General features: G+C 43.4%; 2 protein-coding genes across 4 annotated transcripts in view; both read left to right on the forward strand.

Annotated features, from left to right (window-relative positions):
- The window catches only part of LOC310707285 (cytochrome P450 2J2-like), a 162980-nt gene that overhangs the window by 117608 nt on the left and 21027 nt on the right, over positions 1 to 24345 (forward strand). The gene's annotated exons all lie outside the window — the stretch shown is intronic.
- Positions 16054 to 24345, forward strand: part of LOC310707284 (cytochrome P450 2J2-like) — a 127488-nt gene continuing 119196 nt past the window's right edge. Inside the window, exons 1-2 of the mRNA XM_083504291.1 lie at positions 16054 to 16297; positions 17285 to 17447. Of these exons, the coding sequence (XP_083360417.1) occupies positions 16130 to 16297; positions 17285 to 17447 (331 nt within the window). The 5' untranslated portion in view covers positions 16054 to 16129. The remainder of the gene's footprint in view (positions 16298 to 17284; positions 17448 to 24345) is intronic.

Consider the following 24345-nt stretch of genomic DNA (forward strand, 5'->3'; position numbering starts at 1 on the left):
AAGCTCTTATTAATCCAGCAATGAAGGCCAGGATAGTAAATGCATTACAATTGCAAAAGCCAACAAACTTCTACCTGCAGTTGAATCGAACCACAGTGCAGTACAATTGCTACTTCCACAGAGCACTTGCTAGTTGCAATCCATCAGGGGTGCCAACTTGAATAAAATATGAGGAAGGGGGCAAGTGAGCCCCACCTCGCATAATCAATCACATAATGTGGCTCACGTCCACCATTAGAATGGCAATTGCCATGAACTTTGGCAGAGCCAGGCCCCTTCACATATTTTATTTTTTTAAAAAAATAAATAAATATTTTTATTGCTTTTTTCCAGGTACAGATGTTAAGTCGGATATATAAAAGAGATAACAGAAAAAGAAAGGAAAAAGAAAAAGAAATCCATCTTTTCAAGACATTTTTTCATAACCAACCGGACTTCCCCACATCTCCCGCACCCTGCATTCTTTACAATAAAAATATCAGCAAATTATTACCTTGTTTCATGCGTTCTTTTGTACTTTCAGATAATTATATTTTAGGTTTAAAATACTTATTGTCAATTTACTTTTACCCTAAAATAGATATAATGTTGCTTTAAACTTTAGTCCTTTCATAATTATAACTTAATTTCCCATATCACCAAATTTTTGCTGAAGCTAGATTTTCCAAATCATGCAAGTTCTTAACATTCATATAACTTATAATATTTTTGTAAATAGTCCTTAATTTTTTTCCAGTCCTCCTCCATTGTTTCTTCTCCCAGATCTCGGATTCTGCCAGTCATTTCAGCCAGTTCCATATAGTCCATCAATTGCGTCTGCCACTCTTCCAGTGTGGGTAAATCTTGTGTCTTCCAGTATTTTGCGATGAGAATTCTTGCTGCTGTAGTTGCATACATAAAGAAAGTTCTATCCTTCTTTAACACTTTCTGGCCGACAATGCCCAGGAGGAAGGCCTCTGGTTTTTTGGGAAAGGTATACTTAAATACCTTTTTAAACTCATTATAAATCATTTCCCAGAAGGCCTTCACTTTTGGACAGGTCCACCAGAGGTGAAAGAATGTCCCTTCAGCCTCTTTGCATTTCCAACATTTATTATCAGACAGGTGATATATCTTTGCAAGCTTGCCTGGGGTCATGTACCACCTATATATCATTTTCATAATATTTTCTTTCAAGGCATTACATGCCGTAACCTTTCCCAGTCCTCAAACATGATGTTATACCCAATATCCTGCGCCCATTTTATCATGGCTGATTTGACTGTCTCATCCTGGGTATTCCATTTAAGCAGCAAGTTATACATTCTCGAAAGAACCTTAATCTTTGGTTCAAGCAGTTCTGTCTCTAACTTCGATTTTTCCACCTGGAATCCTATTTTTTTGTCCATTTTAAAAACCTCTTGAATTTGAGCATAATGCAACCAATCTCGCACCTTGTTCTTTAATTTGTCCAGGCTCTGCAGCCTCCAATTGTCTCCAATTTTTTCTATTATCTCCCAATATTTTGGCCAGGCGGCTTCCATATTGGTTTTTTTTCGGGCCTTAGCCTCTATTGGTGATAGCCATCTCGGGGTCTTGTTTTCTAATAAGTCTTTATATTTAGTCCAGACAATGAATAATGCTTTTCTGACAATATGGTTTTTGAACATTTTGTGAGTCTTTACCTTGTCATACCACAAATAAGCATGCCATCCTAAAGAATTGTTGAACCCTTCCAGATCTAGGACATCAGCGTTTTCTAATAGAAACCAATCCTTCATCCAGCAGAAGGCTGCAGCTTCATAATATAACCTTAAGTCTGGCAGGGCAAATCCCCCTCTTTCTTTTGCATCAGTTAAGATTTTAAATTTTATCCTGGGCTTTTTGCCCTGCCAAACAAACTTAGAAATATCCTTCTGCCACTTTCCAAAACATTCCACTCTGTCCACAATCTGTAGGGTTTGAAACAAGAACAACATCTTTGGCAATACATTCATTTTTATAGCTGCGATTCGACCCAACAATTAAAGTTTCAATCTTGACCAAATTTCTAAGTCCTTTTTAACTTCTGACCAACATTTTTCATAATTATCTTTAAATAAGTTCAAGTTTTTGGAAGACAAATTAACCCCTAGGTATTTCACTTTTTTTAACCACATTTAATTCTGTTTCTTTCTGAAACCCATCTGTTTCTGAAGGTGTCAAGTTTTTCCCCAGAACCTTAGTTTTTTGCTTATTCAACTTAAATCCCGCCACCCGACCAAACTCATAAATCAGTTCTAAAACTCTTTTTGTACTAGATTCTGGCTCCTGTAATGTTAAAACCAAGTCATCTGCAAAAGCTTTCAGTTTGTATTGTTTCACTCCGGCCTGTATTCCTTGCACCAACCGGTCCTCCCTAATCATGTTCAGAAGCACCTCCAGGACTGAGATAAATAAAAGAGGGGAAAGAGGGCACCCCTGTTGTGTTCCTTTTTCAATTTTAAACTCTTCTGTCACCACATTGTTCACTATCAGTTTGGCTTTTTGCTCTGAATAAATTGCCTCTATACCATTTTCAAACCCCCGTCCCACTCCCATCCCTTCCAAATTTTTCTTCATAAACTCCCAAGAAATGTTATCAAAGGCCTTCTCCACATCAATGAAGATTAACACTGCTTTAGTATTAATATTAGTTTGCAAAAGTTCCAAAATGTCAATAATATTCCTGGTGTTATCAAACAAATGTCTACCTGGGAGAAAGCCTGCCTGGTCCTTATGAATTACTTCATTTAACACTTTTTTAAGTCTACTTGCCAAAATATCCGCGAAAATTTTGTAATCCACATTTAGGAGTGAGATGGGACAGTAGTTCTTAAGTTGAGTCTTTTCAGTTTCCAGTTTAGGTATCAATGTGATGAAAGCTTCTTTCCACGTTTCCGGTGCCTTCTTCCCCTCCATAATCTGGTTACAAACCTCCATTAGTGGTTGTGTCAAATAGTCTTTTAATGTCTTATAGTACTTGGAGGTAAGTCCATCTGGGCCTGGAGATTTGCCTAGTTGCATATTCTGAATGGCACCCTCAATTTCTTGTTGTGTTATTCTGTAATTCAAGATTGTTCTCTTCTCCTGAGATAGTTTTGGTAATCCATTAACTTTTAAAAATTGGTCTATCTCAGTCACTTCCTGAGGCCCTTGCGTATAAAGTTTTTTGAAGTATCTCTGGAAACACTTTCTAATTTCTTCTGGTTTCTGAATATTTCTCCCTTCAACCTCCAGATTGGTAACAAAGTTCAATTTTTGTCTCTTTTTCAACTGCCATGCTAGCAGTTTTCCACACTTGTTCGCCGATTCAAATGATCTTTGTTTCATTTGTTTAATTTTCCATTCAACTTCTTGGTTTATCAATTTCGCATATTGTGCTTGATGGAATTTAATTTCTCTTAGAACCTCTTTTGATTTTGGTTTTAGTCTCAGTTTTTTCTCTCCGTCTCTTCTCTAGTATCTTGTCCTTTTTTCCATTCCAGAGTTTTTTCTTGATCGTATTCTGTTGTATCAGAAACCCTCTCATTACTGCTTTACTTGCGTCCCAGATTGTTCTCTTTTCCACCGAGGTGTTCAAATTAATTTCAAAATAGTCTTTTAAAGTTTTTTGGGCCTTCTTCACAATCTCCTGATCTCTTAGTAGGGTGTCATTCATTTTCCATCTGAAGGAACCGATTGGAGTAAGTCTCAATTCCACTTTCAAGGCGTTATGGTCGGAGCAAGTTTTTGGGCAGATTTCCACTTTTCTAGTCTTAGGTGCCAGCCCTCTAGTTGTCCATATTTGGTCGATTCTTGTCCATGACAGGTGGGCCTCAGAAAAGAATGTTCCTTCTTTAGCTAAGGGGTTCTTTGTCCTCCAGATGTCAATCAAATCCATATTGTCAGTTAGTTCAAAACAAGTTTTAGGTAGTCTGCCATCTTTAGTCAAATTTTGATTTTGTGACTTATCCATGTAAGTAGAGACCACCCCATTCATATCTCCCATCATAATGATGTTGGTATAGTCCAGATAGTCCAGCATTATCTCATGCAGCTTCTTGTAAAATTCCGATTTCCCCTCATTTGGTGCATAGATTCCTAATATCAGAAATTTTTCTCCTTGTGTTTGTATTTCAATTGCCAAAATTCTTCCTTGCTCATCTTTAAATAGAAATTTCGGTGACAGGTTCTCCTTTGCATAAATCACCACGCCTCTTTTCTTAACTCTGTCTGATGAAATAAATTCTTGGCCTAGTCTTTTGTTGATTAACACTTTCCTATGGAGCCTGGTCACATGCGTTTCCTGCAAGCAAATAATGTCCAATTGTTCTTTTTTCAATATGTGAAAGATTCTTCTTCTTTTTTCCGGAGAATTCCCGCCATTAATATTCCAACTAAGAAGCTGCAGAGACATCCTGGATCAATCTGTTAGTCCTATAGTGGTGTCTCTTCCTTTTCCTCTGAACCCAGAGGTGCTGGAGTTGGTACAGCTGTAGGCAGAGGTGGTGGCCAAGATGCTGCTGCTCCCTTTTGAAGATCCTCTTCGTGATCTTTCATAAACTTTTGTTGGTCTTCTGCTGTTCTGATTTTAACTTTCTTTCCTTTAAAGTTGAAAGATAGTCCTTGGGGGAATTCCCACCTATAAGGAATTGAGTTGCCTCTTAGCAGTCTTGCAAGTTCTGTATAAGTAGCTCTGAGGTCTAAAAGTTGTTTCAGTATGTCTCTGTAAATTTCTGCTCTTTTGCCTTGAATTACCAGTGATTTTCCAAAGTGTAGGCCTAATATTTTATCTCTTTCTTGTCTAGATCTCAGGATAATCAAACAGTCTCTAGATCTGTCCTTCCCAACCACTCTTCCCAATCTAACAGCAGTAACAATTTTAAAATCCTTGTCCTCTTCTATGCCCCAGAACTTTGATAGTTCTGCTGTCAGGTAACCAATCAAATCTCCTTGTTCAAGTTCTGGGATGGCTCTTAATCTAAGGTTGTTTTCCCGATTCTTCAATTCCACCATAGACAGGTAGGCCTGCTGTTCATTAATCTGCTTGTGTAGTGGCCTTACTTCCCCTCTTATTGCCTCGGCCTTTTGATTCGCTTGTTCTGCCTTTTGATTAGCTTCCTCAGCCAACTTACGATTTTCTGCAGATGTTGCCTGGAGATTCCCAATTGCTTGTGTGTGTTGAGTGACTTGCTCAGTCAATTTATTGATAGTAGCTGTAACTTGGTCAAATTTAGTTGATTGTTCATCAGCCTTTTTGTTTAAAGCTGCCAGTTGTTCCAAAATTTGTTTTGAGACTGGGTCAAGTCCTCCTGCAGCCATATCCTCTGAGGCTGGCTGCTCAACTTCTCCTTCTTGCAATCCCAAAACAATTGGGACAGATGATCTACGTGGCTGAGAAGTCAAAGTTGTTTGCAATAATTGCACAGATTGTTTTGCTTTTGATTTGGCCGACCTTGTATTTCCTGTGCCACTCATTCCACAGCTGTCTATGTTGGTTTCTGCTTTCCTTCACTGTGCAGCGAAAGGGCTTGTCACGAGACAGGTGTTTACATTCCACAGTCTGTACTGTTGGAGTTTCTCACGGGAAAGGGAGGCTGGATGTGACGTACACTGGTTTCCTGTTTTTCACTGTGTGATTCTCTCCGAGCTGTCAAGGAGAGAGGATGCATTTTTCTGCTCCGGCAGAGGCAAGATGTCTTTCTGTAATATACCAGCTTTGAACTATAAATAAAGCAATATAGAGTATGCAGCACGTACTCCTCATCCTTCCGCTGGGCACAGGACTCTGCTTTAAATCAACACGTGGTTATGGGCTCCAGAAGTCGAATCGGAGTGCCGGCAAAGGATCGGAATGCAGAGGGACAGATCGGAACGGAATCTGCTCTGCGCGTAAGAGTGATTGATGAGGTATGTGCTACTGCTCCGGGCAGCCTGCCAGCTTCTAGTTAATGGCTTTATGGCTTTATGGCTGGTCTTTGAACTTTTAAAGCCGTTTTGCCGGGAACAGGCAAAAGGCTCCCAGGCACAAGTCACTATGCTGGGGAAATCGAAAGTAACTTTTAAGTGCGCTTTTGGAATAAAGCAGCTGCAGCAGTGACGCAGCAAGATTTAAAGCAGCATATATGACACTGAAGGCTAATGCCAGAGTCATGATGGCCCTTCAGGATGCTTGTGGGATTCCTAAGCTCAACAAGAAAAACTATGCCGACTGGGTTCTGTATGCAGAGGCAATTCTGCGGAAAGAGGGTTTGTTTGAGGTGATTACAGACACACCCCCCCCCAGTTCCAGTTACAGATGCATGGGAAGCTAAAGATTCCAAAGCAAGGGGAACTCTTACATTGATAGTATCCCCAGAAGAGCTCTGTCTATTGCGTGATAAGACCTCAGCCAGAGAAATTTGGGACGCTTTGAGAGAGGCTCACTTAAGGACAGAAGCTGGATCCACTATGTTTTACCTTAACAAGCTGCATAATATGGCTCTTGCTGAAGGTGGAGATGTGCGTTTACATCTGATGGAGATGCAAAATCTGAGACATGAGCTGCAACAGAGAGGACTCAACTTTCCAGAGGCTGTGTATTCTTTCATGATACTACAATCTTTGGGTTCAGGTTGGGAGTCTGTTGCAACCCAGATTGCTGTGCAGCCAACCGCTCAGCTAACAGTGGACTATGTAACTGCCGTGATATTGAATGAAGCAGATCGCCGGGGTGCTAGCTGCATGGGCAAGGGGGAGTCTTCACAGACATCATCCCATAGTGCAGTGGAACCACCAGATGGCGCCAAAGCTTTGAAGGCAGTGAAATGCTACTCGTGTGGACGTCTAGGCCATATGAAGAGGGAATGCAGATATCCCAGGGCCAAGACAGAGCAGCGCAGCGAAAGCTCATCGCGTGGAAAAGGCCGAGGCAAAGGCAAAGGTCCGGTGTCTAGGACAACGCAGCACAAGGCTATGGTTTCACGCTTCACTCCAAAGGTTGCAGAGGTCCAGAAGACGTCTAGATCTTTCTTCGTTGTTGATTCAGCGGCAACTCACCACATGTTCAACGATAAGAGACTGTTTGTGTCTTTTACACCGCAGGAAGGTGCGATTCACCAGGCGGATGACCACACTATTCCCAGTAAAGGCTACGGAACTGTTGTTCTTCACAGTTTGGACTTATCGATACAGAATGTGCTTTACGTGCCAGACGCCAAACATAATCTGCTCAGCGTTGGACAGCTGAATGAGCGGAACATTGACGTGTCCTTCAAGAACAAGAAGTGCATCATCACAAAGAAAAATGATTATGTATTGCATGCAGAATATGTTGATCGTTTGTTTGTTTTGTATTATGATGATGTTGAAAAGGATGACACTTGTTGCATTGCAGGTTCTAACAAAAGTTTGCATGCAGAATGTATTCATGATTTTCACCGAAAATTTGGTCATTTGCATTTTGAGGCAGTATCTAAAATGCCTGCCTTGGTTGAAGGTATGACTATTAAACCCTGCAGGTACCACATGAAGTGCAAAGCATGCGCAGCAAACAAGGTGAAAATGGCTGCGAAAGGTAAGGTGTCTAGTAGGCAAGCTACAGAACCATACCAGGTTGTTCATGCAGATTTGGTTGGACCACTAGCGCCCTCTTTGGGTGGAAATAGGTACTTCATGGTTCTCATTGATGCATTTTCTAGATATATTTTTGTGTACAATCTCAAGCAGAAATCAGAGGCTTTTCCTAGGTTCAAGGAATTCTGTGCTTGGTTGGAAAATGTGCATGGTAAGAAGATAAAGACTCTTTTCAGTGATCGCGGGGGAGAATTCACTTCTCAGCAGTTTGAAGCTTTTCTGACTGAGAAAGGAATTCAACACGATTTGTCTAGTCCTCGCTCGCCATGGCAGAATGGACTTGCGGAACGGGCAAATCAGACATTGCTTCAAGGGTTAAAAACCTTGCTGCATGATGCCAATCTTCCAGAGAGTTATTGGGCCGAAGCTCTCTCATGTTTTGTTTACAGTTACAATCGCAGGTTATCTTCAGCGATTGGTTGTACCCCCTATGAGAAGATGTTTGGCAAGAAGCCATACATCAAACACATGAAGATTTTTGGTTCTGACATGTGGGTTCACTCACCACAAAACTCCAAGTTAGACAAGCGTGGATTGCATGGTATCTTTCTAGGTTATCAGAAAGGGTCTTACAGAATAATGATGACTGACTCTAAGACAATTAAGCTCACGAGAAGTGTTGAGTACAATGCAAAGTGGGGGGAGAATGTGGGAATTTTCCAATGTTATCCTGATGACGGTGATGAGACTGAGGATAGTCAAAAGCAACCACAACAACCCACTGATGAAGGTTCTGAGTCTGAATCTGAAACTGAATCGGGTGATTCAGAGGATTTCAAGAGTGCGAAAGCCTTTATGCGACCCTCTGAAAGCTCTGATCAAGAATTGGAGGAACCATTGTTCACAATAGGTCGTTTTTCTCCTAAGAAGGAAGAGGAGAGTGTTGAAGACTTAAGGCTAATTCGTAGGTCACAGAGAGCCACAAAAGGCAAACCTCCAAAGAGATTTGCTGATGAATTTGCTACGATAGCAGTAACAGCTGTTAAAAGCGCCAAGAAGGTATTTGAACCTTCAAGTTTCCAAGAAATCCAGGGTTTGGATTCAAAGGAAGCTGAGCCATGGTTAAATGCCATAAAGGCTGAGCTTGATTCCTTAGAAAGGAACAAAACATGGGAACTAGTTCCAGTAGTTCCAGGAATGAAACTGCTTGGAAGCAAATGGGTCTTCAAAGCAAAGACAGATCAAAATGGCAAGATAGTCAGACACAAAGCCAGATTGGTAGCCAGAGGTTTTGCACAGGTACCAGGTGAAGACTATCACGAGACCTACTCACCCACAGTGAGATATGAGAGCATTAGGCTTATGCTCAAGCTAGCTGCAGAAGAAAATCTACACATTAGTCACCATGATATTAATACAGCTTTTCTGTACGGATCTCTGGATGAATCACTTTATATGCTTCCACCTGATGGCGTACAGGTAAAACAAGGATTTGTTTGTGCTCTGAAGAAATCCCTTTATGGTCTCAAACAAAGTGCACGGTGTTGGCACACAAAACTCACTGAGACATTGTTTTCTCTAGGTTTTCAGCAAGGGAAAGCTGATCCATGTGTATTTGTCAAAGAGGAGGGGCAAAAGAAACTGTACTGTTTGTTTTATGTTGATGATTTATTATTCTTTTGGAAAGATGTCGCAATGTACAATAACGCCCTAGCTCAACTGAAAGAGCACTTTGACATGAAAGATCTTGGTGAGGTAAACAACTACCTATCTCTGGAAATAGAGAGAAATCAAGATGGTAACATTCTAGTACACCAGTCACGGAAAATTGCTGATGTGTTAAGCAAACTAAACCTGATGGATGCTAACCCTGTAGACACACCGATGACAACAGGTTATCAGGTAGATGACACTGAAGAAGCATTTTCTGACACAACACTCTACAGAAGTGTGCTAGGCAAGTTAAACTTCATTGCCAAATGTTCAAGACCAGACATTGCTGTTAGCTGTAATTTGCTAAGCAGACAAGTCAACAATCCTAGTGTCAAGGATTGGAAAGCTCTGAAACGCATAGCGCGGTATTTGAAAGGCACTATGCATTACAGACTGAGACTTAACAATCAGAAGTCTGGTGGTCTTAAGATATTTGCAGATGCAAGTTTTGGAAGTGACACTACAGACAGGAAAAGTACGTCTGGAGTTTGCTACATGTACAATCAGGGTCTGTTTGATTGGTCATGCAAGAAGCAAACAACAGTTAGCTTAAGTACTTGTGAAGCTGAACTGAATGCACTGTCGTATTCACTTAAAGATTGTGAATGGTTAGTACAATTGTGCAAAGATATGAAAATTCCTGTCAAATGTCCAATCCAGGTTTACCAGGACAACAAAGCATGTTTGGCTTTGCTGAAGTCTGAAGGTTGTAAGCAAAGCACGAAGCACTTGCAATTAAAATTGCAGCATGCTAGGGAATGTATTCAGAAGGGACTCGTAACGGTGTCCTATATGCCAGGTAATGAAATTCCTGCTGATGTATTGTCCAAGATTGTATCGAGGGATCAACACTGTACCTATGTGCAGAAGTTGGGTTTGTACTGATATTGTACGAACACGCTGCCCAGTGATGTTCACAGAAAGGGGGAGGATGTTGGTTTCTGCTTTCCTTCACTGTGCAGCGAAAGGGCTTGTCACGAGACAGGTGTTTACATTCCACAGTCTGTACTGTTGGAGTTTCTCACGGGAAAGGGAGGCTGGATGTGACGTACACTGGTTTCCTGTTTTTCACTGTGTGATTCTCTCCGAGCTGTCGAGGAGAGAGGATGCATTTTTCTGCTCCGGCAGAGGCAAGATGTCTTTCTGTAATATACCAGCTTTGAACTATAAATAAAGCAATATAGAGTATGCAGCACGTACTCCTCATCCTTCCGCTGGGCACGGGACTCTGCTTTAAATCAACAGTCTATGCGTCAAGGTCAAACTGTAAGCTATTCCATGGGAAAGACAGTCCAAAGTATAAACAACAGGGCAAAAGATAACCAAAATAAGTATGCAGTTCCCAGAGACTTGTAGTTCTCAAATCCTCTAGGGGGAGCACCCCTGTAGTTCAGACAAAGAAAGGAACTTTTTCCACCATTGAAGTCCCAGCAGTTCAAAATAAATTTAGAGGCATCTTCAATGTCCCTTTAGGCATGCAGAGCTTTTCCCAAGTTAAAACAAAGTTTCCAGCAAGGTGCAAGTAACAGTATCAGTTGTATCCAACAGTAACACTCAAAAGTAGCCCTTTCAGTATTAAATACAGTTTCCGCAATTTGACAGTTCTCTTTTACCCTGGCAGTCCGCTGATTTGGTTTCTTAATCCTTTATAATCCACCGGGAGGAGGGAAAGTTCTGGTCCAAATCCAGTCAATTAAAGCAGAACTAGCCCTTTTAACTTCTCAATAACAAGTTTAAACGTTGCACGATAATCCAACCTTTTTTTTTGTAATCCCTTCTGAAGCGCTTCACGCTTGTCAAAGTCTTTGCTTTGATCTTTAAGCAGAATCGGAAGACGGACTTCCTGGTTACGTCTCCTGTTTTCGGCCGAATTAATGAATTTAGTCCCACAAATTTTAAAGTCCTTACTCACGGGTATGAAGTTTAGAGTCTGATGTTTCAGGAAGAAAGGACAGCGCTCATCAGCAGCAGCCGTGCGGCTTCGCTTCCGCGGAAAGAGCGATGAACTCACAGCACCGCTCCCCCTTCCACGTTCCGGAGCCCCTTACAGGGTTCCTTCTTCGTTTTCAGGGTCGCTTCTGGTGCCCGCCGAGTCCCACGACCACAGGCTCACTCTGCCTGTGGGTTTTCTTAACGGGTCTCCGCTCTGCCGCAGCGGACGACCCTTTTCCGCGGAGCCCCTCTTCACAGCGCGAAGAGGACCGCCATTGCCGTTTCGCACCGCCTCCGGAAGTCTCCCTTCACATATCTTAGAGGGGCACTGAAGGGACCTCAGCCCCTAGTTCTTCGCTCCTAGGTAACCTATTTCCTGTTGAGTGCAACAATAATAGAGAACCTTTGTTCTGGACAGCCCTTTAAATGTTTTCTCATAGTCATAAGGAAGGAGTCTGTGGTTGCTCGTCTAATTCTTCAGATGGCAAGGCAGCACACACCCAGAGATGCCTCCTGTTGGCATTCCACTGCCCAAGGCAGCTGTCACAGCCTGCCTTGTGGGTGGACCGGCCCTCTGCGTCATAGCTGGTTATGATAAGAAACCCACACACATTTTCCTGTATTTACAGCGGTAGCTGCTGGTGCTAGATTTCAGGATCTGTGGGTTGGCATAATAACCCAATACTGGCATGAAGAGAGGGATCCAACGGAAACTCTGGCAGCAGATATTCAAAATGTGTGCTACATATTTCACTGCCTAATGGTCACCACCATATAATAGTCGAGCTCCTTTTTTCAAATCATTCCCAAAGCATTCACCACATAATGGTCACAGGGCATTGTAAGCGTGCATGAGAATGCCTTGCCCCAATTCAGACTACCTATTATCCTTCCTGTACCTGTTCACACATATTCTGTGCATCCTAATAACACCAAAAGCAGTTACTAACAAGTAACAAGCAATATAAACATAATTATGTTTCTTCATAAACACTGTTTCCTCGATTAAGGGTCATGCTTTGGTTTTCACCAATAATCGTCGCACCCCCCTTTTTTGAAAAGAATAATTGGCATAAAAATGTGACAATTATGGTGAAATATGGTACTTAACACTAAACATATTTAACCATTCGTTTGTCATCATGATAAGCATTGTTCAAAGAGGGAAGGATGAAAATATATTTTGGCCTTTCTAGTATGTGAAGATGGATGAGAAGGGAATTTGAAGTCATACTCTAGTTTAAGAGCATTTTGTTTAGGATTATCTGTTTTCTCAGTCCACATTTGAATGTCAGATGAACATCAATCCAAAATAATTTATGTACAGAAGGAATGCTCCAAAGCAGAGACCCCTTAACACACTTCAGTTTCCAGTCCTTTAAGCTCACATTTCCTAGCCATTTCTATAGATGCTTATGGATGGATGTCAACCCACTTTAGCCACTAAATTGACTTTGAGAAATATTTGGGGGGAACTCAATGCCATTTTCAATTGAGATTCAGGAAAAAAGATGCTGGTTTCCAGGCAAGAGATTTGTATTCACTTATAACAGGGAATATAAAGATTCATTGGATGAGCAGTATTCAGCTTCAAAGCAGATACTTACTTTCTCTGATTTTTTATATATATGGACTCTTTTTGACTGCCATTGAGACTTGTACAAAACAATTGTTGTGCACTGGTATTTCATGTACCTTTGTACCATATCACTGTATATTTGAAACTACATTATTTTTGTACTTAAACGTTATATCCAAACTTACCATTACTTTAAAACCATCGTACTTACATGTTATATTTAAATTTACTACTAGCTTCAAACTGTTATTCTTAGCAGAATATACACGTTTTTCATTTCAACTCTTGAGTAGGAATTCTTCCTCAAATTGAAAGTTGTGGCCAGAGTTCTTGGTATATCTTTTTCATAAGCCATGGTAGCATTTCACAAAGCTAAAGGAAAGATAGCAGAAATGCTGCCATTACCATGAGGAAGCTTGGTCACACCGTTTGTGCTTTGGATTAGAACTTTAAAAACATGATCTGCATTCTTCTTCAGGGCTAGCATATTAGTTTCTCACTAAGAAGAAGAAAGGTGTCCATCGCTTTTCTGGAATCTCCCAATGATTGGGTTCTATGAATTATCCCTAGCTGAAAATGTAAAAGAAAACTATGGCTCACAATATTTTCCCAGCTCCCAGGCATCATTCCAAAACTGGGCACAATCAGAGGACCCCTCTGTTAGTTAATGGCTTTTATGGTAGGTGGGTGTTGGGGGAATTCAAGTAAGTTCACATTTAAAAGCAAATTTGCCTAATACACAAATGGAAAGACAGCCATCATTCAAAATGTACACTTCTCCATTTTTTAAATTTTTAATGTATTTATTAAATCTTCCAGTTTGCCAGTCAAATAATTCTGATCTTTCATCACGAAAAACTAAACCTTGAAGAAGGATGTTTTTTCTCCTTCCTTGTTTTCTCATTAAATATCAATTACTTACATTTTCTGAATGCATAAGCAGCTAGAAAATTAAAGTTGGACTGATATACAGCAGTGTTAGAAACTGAGATATGAAAGCTCTGAGCTAAATGGCACCTTAAACCTAGATTATGGGTGGAGCAACGGAATGTTTAGGTGTGCCTTTTTAATAACAAGAATACAAAGCTGAAAATGAATGAACTGCAGCTAAAATCTTATATTCATTTTTCACATGGCCTTGTCCTCATCTGAATACTGTAAAAAACAAAGCCATGCTTGCCCTACCTGACCCTCTAATATTCTTAAGTCTCTTCTCCATTCTTCAAAGAGTGGCTGGAAGTGGGGAGGCAGAGGACCCATTCTGAAGCTGACCAGACACAGGTTAGAGCTCAGTGTCGGGCCTACCAAATGGCGGTAGCGACGGCGAAGAAGGCTTTCTTCGCCGCCTCTATTGCATCTGCAGAAAACAGCAGCAGGAGACTTTTTCAGGTGGTCCGCAATTTAGCGGACTCACCTGCTACATCGGGGCCCAGTACGGGCCACATGATCTCCTGCAATGATTTTGCAAAGTTTTTTGCAGATAAAGTCGCTCAGATTCGGGAAGAGGTAGACGCCACCGTGGGAGCGGCTTTTGGAAGCCGCCCAGAGTGGCTGGGGAAACCCAGCCAGATGGGCGGGGTATAAATAAATTATTATTATTATTGTTATTGTTATTGTTATTGTTATTGTTATTGTTATTGTTATTGTTATTGTTATTGTTATTGTTATTGTTATTGTTATTGTTATTGTTATTGTTATTATTTCCTTCCACTCTGCAGTTTTAATCGGAAATTTTAGACTTAGAACTGTGCCCAGAAGTCAGAAACTACTCACACTAATGAAATTCCTTGTTTCAAATGTGCCTAGAACACTGATATAAAGTTGTCTGTAGTTTCCCAGTCAAGTGATGCGTACAAAAATGGAAATGCAAATGATATGGTCATGTATGCCTAAAAATGCATACAATAGTGAAAATAACACATAGGCCTTGCTTCCGGCAAAATTGCACACATGTGTTTGCATTAGGAGAAGTTAGCACTAAAATGCTGATGAAGTTTCATGAGTACTTTTTTAAAAAAGATCTGGAAGGGATGAAGAAATGTGGAGAACTGAACTTAAGTTTGGAAAAAGAGTTTAGTTGGGTCATACAGGAGGGAGCTGCTTTCCTTAGCAGTAGGGACAGGGCTTAAGTTGCAAGTCTCTCTTTCATTAAAAAAATTCCAGCCAAGGTTTTGGCTGCAGAGGCCTAACTATAGGCACCATCATCATTGCTAAGTCAGTAGAGAGAAGACACATTTAGTTTTCCATGATGGCAACAAAAGTATGTAATTCCCTTAGTGAAAAGATTATTTTGCTCACCTCTGCTCACCTCTGTCCCCTTTGGTGGGCTCTAGATGACCTGTTCTGAAGGTCATTGTTCCATTTTTATCCCATCGTTCCTCCAAAGAGTCTTCTGTGGTGGACAAAGTCTTCTTCCTCATGCTTTTTATTTTATCTCAATGATAATCATAAGAAATTGAGCAGGCGGAGAGATAGTAAGTGGCCCTTATCTCAGATCAGTTTAAACCTGATGTCACTTCTTCAACCCTCTATCCTCTATCATAATGGATTCCAAAATATTGATTGGTGGTATTAAGGCCCTGATTTGTGGTATTCAGGGGGACCTGTTTGGTTTAGGAGAAATGAAAACAACTACTCATGATATGCCAAAAGCTACTTAACTTTTTTTATGACAAAATCCATGGCTTCCATCAGCTTCTGGAACCGTTCATATTCAAGAGCAAACCAGTGTCCAAAAGCCACAGGACATATCACATTGGAGACTGAATTAGCGATGGGCATGGAGGGGTCAAGTGGCTGTCCTGCAAAATAAAGTTATACTAATGTTAGCTCAGCTGCTCCTGTTCGTACTGAGAGTGGGATTTCATGGTGGCCAAGAGAAATTGCTGGGATCTCCATTAGGAACCAAAAAAAACCATATCACATTCCTTTCTAAAATGGACAGAGGTAGTACACAAATATATCTTCATACGCCAGCTCAGCACCATCACTTAGCATCACATACCCTTTGAACATGCAAACGTGCAAAACTTCCACGAGTTGATGGGCCTCCTCTGCTATTTGGTGCTCCATGCTTTCTTCCCCAGCCCCAGCTTCCACATAGTAACTACATCAAACACCCTCTCATTTGCATGACCCATATAAGAATGATTATAGTGTTCAATTGTATTACATGACTTGCAATCACATTCCAAGGCTATTTGCACATGGTAACACATCCCTTGTTGCTTATTTGTTTTCAATAACTGAGCATATAAAAACAGAGAGTACTGCTGATGACTCTGAGGAAAGCAATAAGCCCTTAGAGAAAGAGAGTTGAACCTGACCAGGCAACCTAGAAAGAATTAAGGAGAAAGAGACAGCAAGAGAAGGATGGAGATATGGGCACTTTTGATTGCTCTGCTGGTGGTTCTTCTGATTCTGAACTTCAAGAAACTGCTCTGGTCAAATAGGCATGACCCTCCAGGCCCTCTTAAGATTCCTCTCATTGTAACCTTGTGGAACTTTGGATTTAAGATTCATGAAGATACTTTCATTAAGGTACTTACATCTTAGTTATAATTCAGTCTGATTTCAGCAATTGCTTTATCTATTTCCCTCAACAATTGTGATATTTCAGCTTAAACAATAGCATCAAATGGTAAATGGTAAATGCCATAAGCCTCTTTTGTAAGAAATACAAATAAGTAAGATATACAAATAATAGGGATAATACAAATACTGAAAAGCACAAAATCGTATAAAAGTTGAAAATATGCATTAAAAACTACTGATCAAAAATATTTATTGTATACTGTTAAACTGAGGAAGGATGAGAGAACACCCTCAAAGAAAGAATGGTTTATGAAAATCTTGGAATATGCAGAGATGGCAAAAATTGATAAAAGATACTGATTTAGAATCTTGTAAAGAAGATTGGAAAACATTTGCAGCCTATATAAAAAAGTTATTTCCCATATGTAAAGACCACAGCGTGGTTTGACATGTAAGAAAACAGCAGAATATATTAAGAAACATGTTGGAGAGGAGGAAATTAGATAAGATGGAACTTTAAAATGCAATTGTATGTAATTCAAGTTATAAACAATGATGTTGGGTGAGTGGGAAGTCACTTGTTTTGTTGAATTGGAATATAATTGTTGTGTAACAAATATAATGTTCTAAATGGAAAAAAGAATAAAATATTATTATATTAAAAAAAAGACTGACCACATAGGTCCTCAGCGTTCATTCATGGCAGCCTCTCAACATGGAATTAACCTGCAGGTGCTATTCAATTTCTTAAGCCTGGTGTCAGCGATGTTGCTTCACTGACAGGGAATGAGAATGCAGGCATAGAGAGCAAACATATAAGAGTGGTATGCAGAGGGAAGGGAGAAGCAGCAGGGAGCAGCCATAACTTGAGCTCTGGACATATGGAAGAAGCTACAGAGGTGAGGGAGACAGAAGCTCTTGTATTAAGTTGAAATATCCAACTGCAGTTTTTGAACACATCATTCCTCTCCTCTCTTTTGACCCTAATGGTAGCTGGCAAAGCAACATGGAAATATTTTCACCTTATGGACAATACATCTACCCACTGTAGTACTGTTTGGATTCCAAGCAGTGAAAGAAGCGCTCACTGACCACTCTGAAGAATTAGACGAGCGACCACAGACTCCTTTCCTTAGGACTATGATAAAAGGAAAAGGTAAGTAGTGAAGAATAAGAGTTTCGCCTGGTATTTTCCCAAGAGAAAACGTTTAAAGGGCTGTCCAGAGCAAAGGTTCTCTATTATTGTTGCATTCAAGAGGAAATGGGTTACCTAGGAGTGAACAACTAGGGGCTGAGGTCCTTTCAGTGCCCCCCTAAAATATTTGAGGGTACCACCAGGCTCCCTCTAAGTTCATGACAATTGCCATTCTAATGGTGGGCATGAGCCGCATAATAATAATAATAATAAATTTTATTTATACCCCACTCTCCCCAGCCAACACCAGACATAAAATAATTGATTAAAATACAACTTAAAAAACAAGATTAAAATGAAGGAATAGGTTTCTGTGTAGTAAGTTTAAAAACTGACTCAACCCCCCCCCTTTTGTTCTTTCAAAAGAGAGTACTTTTAAATGTGTAAGACTTGAACTGTTGAGCAAAACCATAAAAAGGACACAACTGCATAAACAGTTCTCTCCTTTATCAGTCACGGCAAGGGATGGCCTTGACTCTCCAGGGGAAAAAAGAAAACACTTCAGAACTTTATCTTATGTGCTGACCACAAAATACGCGCAAAACCAATGTCTGGGAAAAACGCCCAAAGCGTGTTCCCGGAAATTATGACGTCTTCCCAGATAAGAGTAGGAAAAGGAAAATCCTTTTATGGTCAGAAGTATAGCAAGGAAGATCCTTTTAAGGTTGAGAGTACCAGAGCAGGAACATATGTGATGTCAACCTTCATACACAAGTTGATGTGGCTGGGGAAGGGGGAGAGGATGCCTGGAGGATATATATACTGCATGAAACTTGTCGTTTCTTTGTACTTGCTGTGGACTTGATCACGTAAGTGCCTTCTGCTATCCGGAGAGCAGAATAAACTCTTTCTTTGAACCAACTTGGTGTCATTTGACTTCCTTCCTCCTGTCCCAGAGCAACGCAATCCCAATCGGTGAACTCCAATAAGGCTACATTTCTTGGTGCGTTGGCCGGGAATCCACATTCTCTGAGGACAAGGACGAAGGATCGAGACGTCACTGCTAAGCGAACAGCTGCGTCGGCGTTGGTGGCTCCAAGCGCGCACCCTGCCATTTCTAGGGGGAGTCCCCACGCCGTACCTGAGTGGAGACGCAGCAGAGACGGAAGAAAGAGACAGCAGCTGCACAGAAAAGGGTGCCCAAGGGAAGGGAAAGGTAGGCTCCACAGCTTGTTTTGTGGGAGTCAGGGGTCTGATCAGCCCCGCCCAGTAGGAGCAGTAGGGTGCCGCTGGGTTCAACCAGTAGAGAGCAGTAGTGTGCCGCTGGTTTGCCGGTAGAAGAGCAGTAAAAGTGCCACCGGCTTTGGGAAGTTTATGGGTAAAGGGGATTGGGGAGGTGCATGGGGTTTGTATGTGTATGGGGATTCGTATGTATGTGCATTTATTTGTGTGTGGGGACACTCCAGTGAATGTTTTGAGTGGATGAGACGTTGGGGCTCAGAGCCACTGACGAAGCGAAGTGTGGTCCTTGTAAGGTGTGGTTCCTAGCGATGCGAGTCCATCTAGGCCACTGACAGGACGCGGAGAAAGGTGACTGAGTGAGAAACAACGTTAGGTAGACGGAGTTTCCCAGGGGTTAAGGAAGAAAGAAAGAAAAAAGAGTAAACCAACCCCCTTGCAATGTTTTATTTTGGGGACAATTGGAAATGTCAAGCTACAGTTGAAAATACTTGTAAGCTCCTTTCTGTATTCTGGCAGTGACCAGCATAGGTGCGTCCAGTTGGCTTGTATTGTATTGCCAACACGTGGGGTCCGGGAAAAAGAGATATGTGCTCTACCAACACGCAAGAGGCGGAAGGAATAGAACCCTGCATGAAGGGGTTCCCAATTCTGCCACATCTACTGTGCTGCATCTTAGGGGGTTGGGAAACAGACCTTAAAACACCTAGAATCTTGCAGAGTACAAGTATAAAAATGGGATTATTTGGTCTTTAACATTAAAATGCAGCCTCGTTTCAGCAGAAACTCAAAAACTTTTTGGGGGATGAAAATGTCAAGTCTGGTTGGGGAAAAAAATCCAGACTGGTCCTATGTGGGCCAGAAATAAGCCAGGGAAGTCCCCAAGTAGGAGTTCCATCACAGAAGGAAAAGGGGGAAAAGAAAGAGGGGGAGGGGATCAAGTTAATTCCAAGCCAAAAACTAGGTGGAACAATTCTGTTTTACAGGCCCTGTAGAAAGAAATCAGATCCTGCAGGGCCCTGGTCTCATGAGACAGAGTGTTCCACCAGGCCAGAGCCAGTGTCGAAAAGGCCCTGGCTCTGGTTGAAGATAATCTGACTTCCTTAGGGCCCAGGACCACTAGGGTGTTGCTATTTATGGACCTTAAGGTTCTCTGTGGGACATACTAGGAGAGGTGGTCCCGTAGGTACGAGGGTCCTAGGCCGTGAAGAGCTTTAAAGGTCAAAACCAGCACCTTAAATCTAACCCCCATCTAACTCCATCGGGAGCCAGTGCCGGTGGAAAAGCACTGGGTGAATAAGCTCCCATGGCAGGGACCCCGTGAGGAGCCTCGCTGCAGCATTCTGCACCCGCTAGAGTTTCTGGGACAGCTTCAAGGCCAGCCCCATGTAGAGAGAACTACAGTAGACAAGCCTGGAGGTGACCGTCACATGCATCACTGTGGCCAGGTCAGGGCGGGAAACGTAAGGGACCAACTGCTTGATGCAGTGAAAGTGGAAAAATGTCACCTTGGCTGTTGCTGTAACCTGCACCTCCATGGAAAGGGAGGTGTCAAGGATTACACCCAAACTCTTAACGGAAGGCAATGGCACTATTTGGGCCCCCACAAGAGAAGGCAGTTGGTCCCTCATCCCCATGCCATCCTGACCCAGCCAGAGGACCTCTGTCTTCAAAGGATTTAGTTTCAAACGGCTCCCACGAAACCATCCTGCCACCGCTTCCAAGCATCTGGTCAGTGTGTCCGGGGCCGAGTCAGTGTGGCCATCCATCAGCAGATAGCGCTGAGTGTCATCAGCATATTGGTGACAACCCAGCACAAAGCTCTGGACAATCTGGGCAAGGGGGCACATAAAGATGTTAAAAAGCTTCGGGGAGAGGATTGCACCCTGTGGCACTCCACACACCAAGGAGTGGCGTGAGAACATCTCCCTCCATGGCGCCACCCTCTGTCCCTGACCAGAGATAAAAGAGCACAGCCATTTACGGGCTATGCCCTGTATCCCCACGTCGGTGAGGCGGTGGTCCAGAAGATCATGATCAACCATGTTGAAGGCTGCTGACAAATCTAAGAGAATCAGTGGTCCCGACCCGCCTCGATCCAGTTGTCTACGGAGATCATCTGTTAGGGTGAGCAGAGCTGTCTCGGTCCCAAAACTGAAATGGATCTAAAGCTGATGTTTCCTCCAGAAACCTACCAAGCTGTTCAGCAACCGCTCTCTCAATTAGATATGGAAGATTTGAAACTGTGCAAACATCTGGGCACACCCTAATCAGCCAAGACGGGCAAGTGGTGGGCCTACCAGCTCAGAGGAATCTATCCACATCAGCAGGGAGTATCCGATCGAAATGATCCAACACTGGACCCAAAGACTGTTGAGGGGACTCCAGTGTGAAGAGAGTCAGAACTTACAGGGTTAAACAGTTCTGAGTGACGTCTCACATTCTGAGGCGTGGTTATGTTCACATACGGTAATGTTCTCTGTGTGTGAGTTCTCTTTCGGTTTTGACCGAGAGGCGAAAGATGTGCACTCTATCGCCAGGAGATAAGCAACAAGCCTGCATACAGTCTGATTTATTACCCACACACTGCAACAGTTTCTACCGCTGCGGAGACTCTGCTGAAGCGAAGCTGAGAGAGAGCTAGGCACAGGAGCGCAGTGGCGCGCAGCAGAATGTGCCGGACGCCATCATAAAGCCACAGGTTATGGGAAGTCAGCCAAGCTTTGGAAGCTGTTGCCACGTCATGCAGGTGTGTGGGAGAAGCCTGCCAGAAGCCAGCTGGAGCCCTGCCTAACGTTTGAGGCAGCTGAGCTCGCTGGGAAGGATCTCATCTTAAGGACCGGGTGCCAGGAGGAGCTGCTGTGACATGAGTAGGCTCAGCCCCGGGGGAGAAGATGGCAGACAGCCATGAATCATACACCGTCCCTTTCGAAAAATTAAATGGGAAAAATTGGGAGGAGTGGAGCAGAAAGCTGAAGGCCTGGCTGGTAGCCAAGGGTCTGTGGGGTGCTGTACAAGAGCTCCCACAGCATGTAGATGTTTTGGTTAGTCCTTGACGTGCTAATTGATTTATACTCCAATTAGCTCTTTACAGCGGTCCGGCACGCTTCCTTCTCAGCGGTGCAATCTGCTTCTTTCATGCACGCCCAGCAGAGTAAAACACAGCAGCAAACTGTCACTTGCTTCTGACAAACACACAGAGCACAGCAATGTCCATTTACAGCTCTTTATTTCATCATTTTCTCAGAAAATTCCAGGACTCCTCGCAACCATTACAAACTGCGTCTCTCTCTCTCAACGACCGAGAGGGAACAGACAGGAAAGCTCCTCCCAGCTTCCAAATCTGACGTCAGAATGCTGAGGCATCATGGGAACAACTTAACCTCTTAAGTTCCGACTCCCATACCCCCTCTGCCACACATTCTGACAATACCTGTGGAACATCCACGTAACTCTCAGGTTCACACTGTGCGAAACTTACCCACGCACCTGTGGCCTGAAATCTCTCCGGTGGAACACCCTTCGTTGTGCGACTGGATCGCCTGGGTACAAACCCAGATGCTTCCCCTGGCTCACCATCACTAGCAGGTGTTTCCTCAGCATCTCTGGATTCCCCCTCTGACTTAAAACGTCTTTGAATCCTCTCCATCACACTCACTGGAGAACTTGGCTCACTCTTGGCCTCTCTTTTAACACCTTGTGGAGATGCCCCACCCTGCTCCAGACCTTGGTCAGTGACCTGATCGTCATCAGCAGACTCAGCCTCTCCTTCCTGGTTGCCATGGCCACAGGCTCCCCCCGACTAGGGCTTTCGCAGCTTCCCAGACAGACCAACGCAGCTGTGTGGTGATAAGGCGCCTTGTCTTCCTCCTGGCCTGCTGCTTTCTCACGTCTCTGGTGAGAACCGGCCCTGGGAACCTGCTTTGTTGACATTCCACGCCAGCTGGTGTCCTTGGCAGCCTGGGCCTCTAGCGGATGCTTCCCAGCGCTGTTGGACGCCGCCACAAAGCACAAACAACTCTTGGAGACTTTCGCTTTCGCAGAGCTCTTGGAACGGCTTGCCTGGCCTGCACCCCCTCTCTTGGGTGCTCTGCTGCCTAAGGAACAGCCTGCCACTGCCTTCCTCTTCCCAGCTCTCAGCCGCTCTCCAGCACACAGTCCATCACACAGATGTGGTGAAGCACAGCTTCCCAAAACAGCTCCAGCACCCTCTGGACATAGGGCATTCTCTGGGCAACTCTCAGCCCCCTCTGGTGTGGCTCCCACTAAGGCTTGACATGCCATCTTCAGTGCCTGCCACGCGACCCAGGGCTTCCTCCCTTGGAGCTTTGGCAACAGCCAAGTATCAACGCTGGCCCTTAAAATGGCTAGCACCCTTTGCTCTCTCTCCAGAGCAGCCACGTCTGCTTCAGAAGCTTTTGCAGACCTCTCACTGGACTGGGCAAAGACTGGATCGGCCTGGGTGAAGTCCCACAGCTTCCTTTCTGCTAGCCAGCGGTGCATGCTCTTATTCCAGGCCTCCCAATTGGCCCCATGCAGCTTTTCACTGGGGTAGCTCTCATGGCCTTGCTGTGCCTGAGCAGCCATCTCCTCCCCCCGGGGCTTCAAGCGTACTCACAAGTTGCCAGCAAGCTGGTCCTTTGAAGCAGCCGTCTCTCCTGGCTCTTGGCTCCGATCACCAGCATTCCTCACTGCCCTTCCTGGCAGGAGATCACAGCAACTCACAGCTGGCAGTCTTCCTCCCTTCTCACACGTGTCAGGAAACACGAACCATCCATAACCTGTAGATGTTTTGGTTAGTCCTTGACGTGCTAATTGATTTATACTCCAATTAGCTCTTTACAGCGGTCCGGCACGCTTCCTTCTCAGCGGTGCAATCTGCTTCTTTCATGCACGCCCAGCAGAGTAAAACACAGCAGCAAACTGTCACTTGCTTCCGACAAACACACAGAGCACAGCAATGTCCATTTACAGCTCTTTATTTCATCATTTTCTCAGAAAATTCCAGGACTCCTCGCAGCCATTACAAACTGTGTCTCTCTCTCTCAACGACCGAGAGGGAACAGACAGGAAAGCTCCTCCCAGCTTCCAAATCTGACGTCAGAATGCTGAGGCATCATGGGAACAACTTAACCTCTTAAGTTCCGACTCCCATACAGCAAGCTGCGCCCGATGCAGCGGCAGCAGACGTAGCAGCTGCGCATGTCTCACAAAGGCGCAACCAGAAAGCCCTGGGAGCTATAGTGCTCAGTTTGGAGGGCTCACAGCTACCTTTGGTGGAAGGGCTTGAGACTGCTTATGAGGCCTACCAGGCACTAGAGAGAGTGCACCACAGGACCACAGCTGGGGCAAAGATCCACACCACTAGACGCTTGTTAGAGATGAAGCTGCGTCCAGGTGACAGCATCAGACAGCATGTGACTGAGATGCTCTCTGTTTTCAACCAGCTGAGGCTGTGGCAAGTTAACTTTTCTGAGGAACTGAAAGTTTATATTTTGCTCAGCTCTTTGGACAAAAGTTATGACAATTTGTGTCTAACTTTGGAGTCAATGAATCCTGCAGATCTTACGCTGCAGTACGTGACTGGACGCTTGTGTGACGAACAGGAACACCGTGTCAGAGAGGGCCGAGCTGGCACAGAGAGCCCTGCCGGTTGCAAGAGAGGGGGGGGGGCCAGGCC

This window comes from Podarcis liolepis (assembly GCF_965112155.1).
Source record: "Podarcis liolepis genome assembly, chromosome: 5".
In the NCBI taxonomy this organism is placed as follows: Eukaryota; Metazoa; Chordata; class Lepidosauria; order Squamata; family Lacertidae; genus Podarcis; species Podarcis liolepis.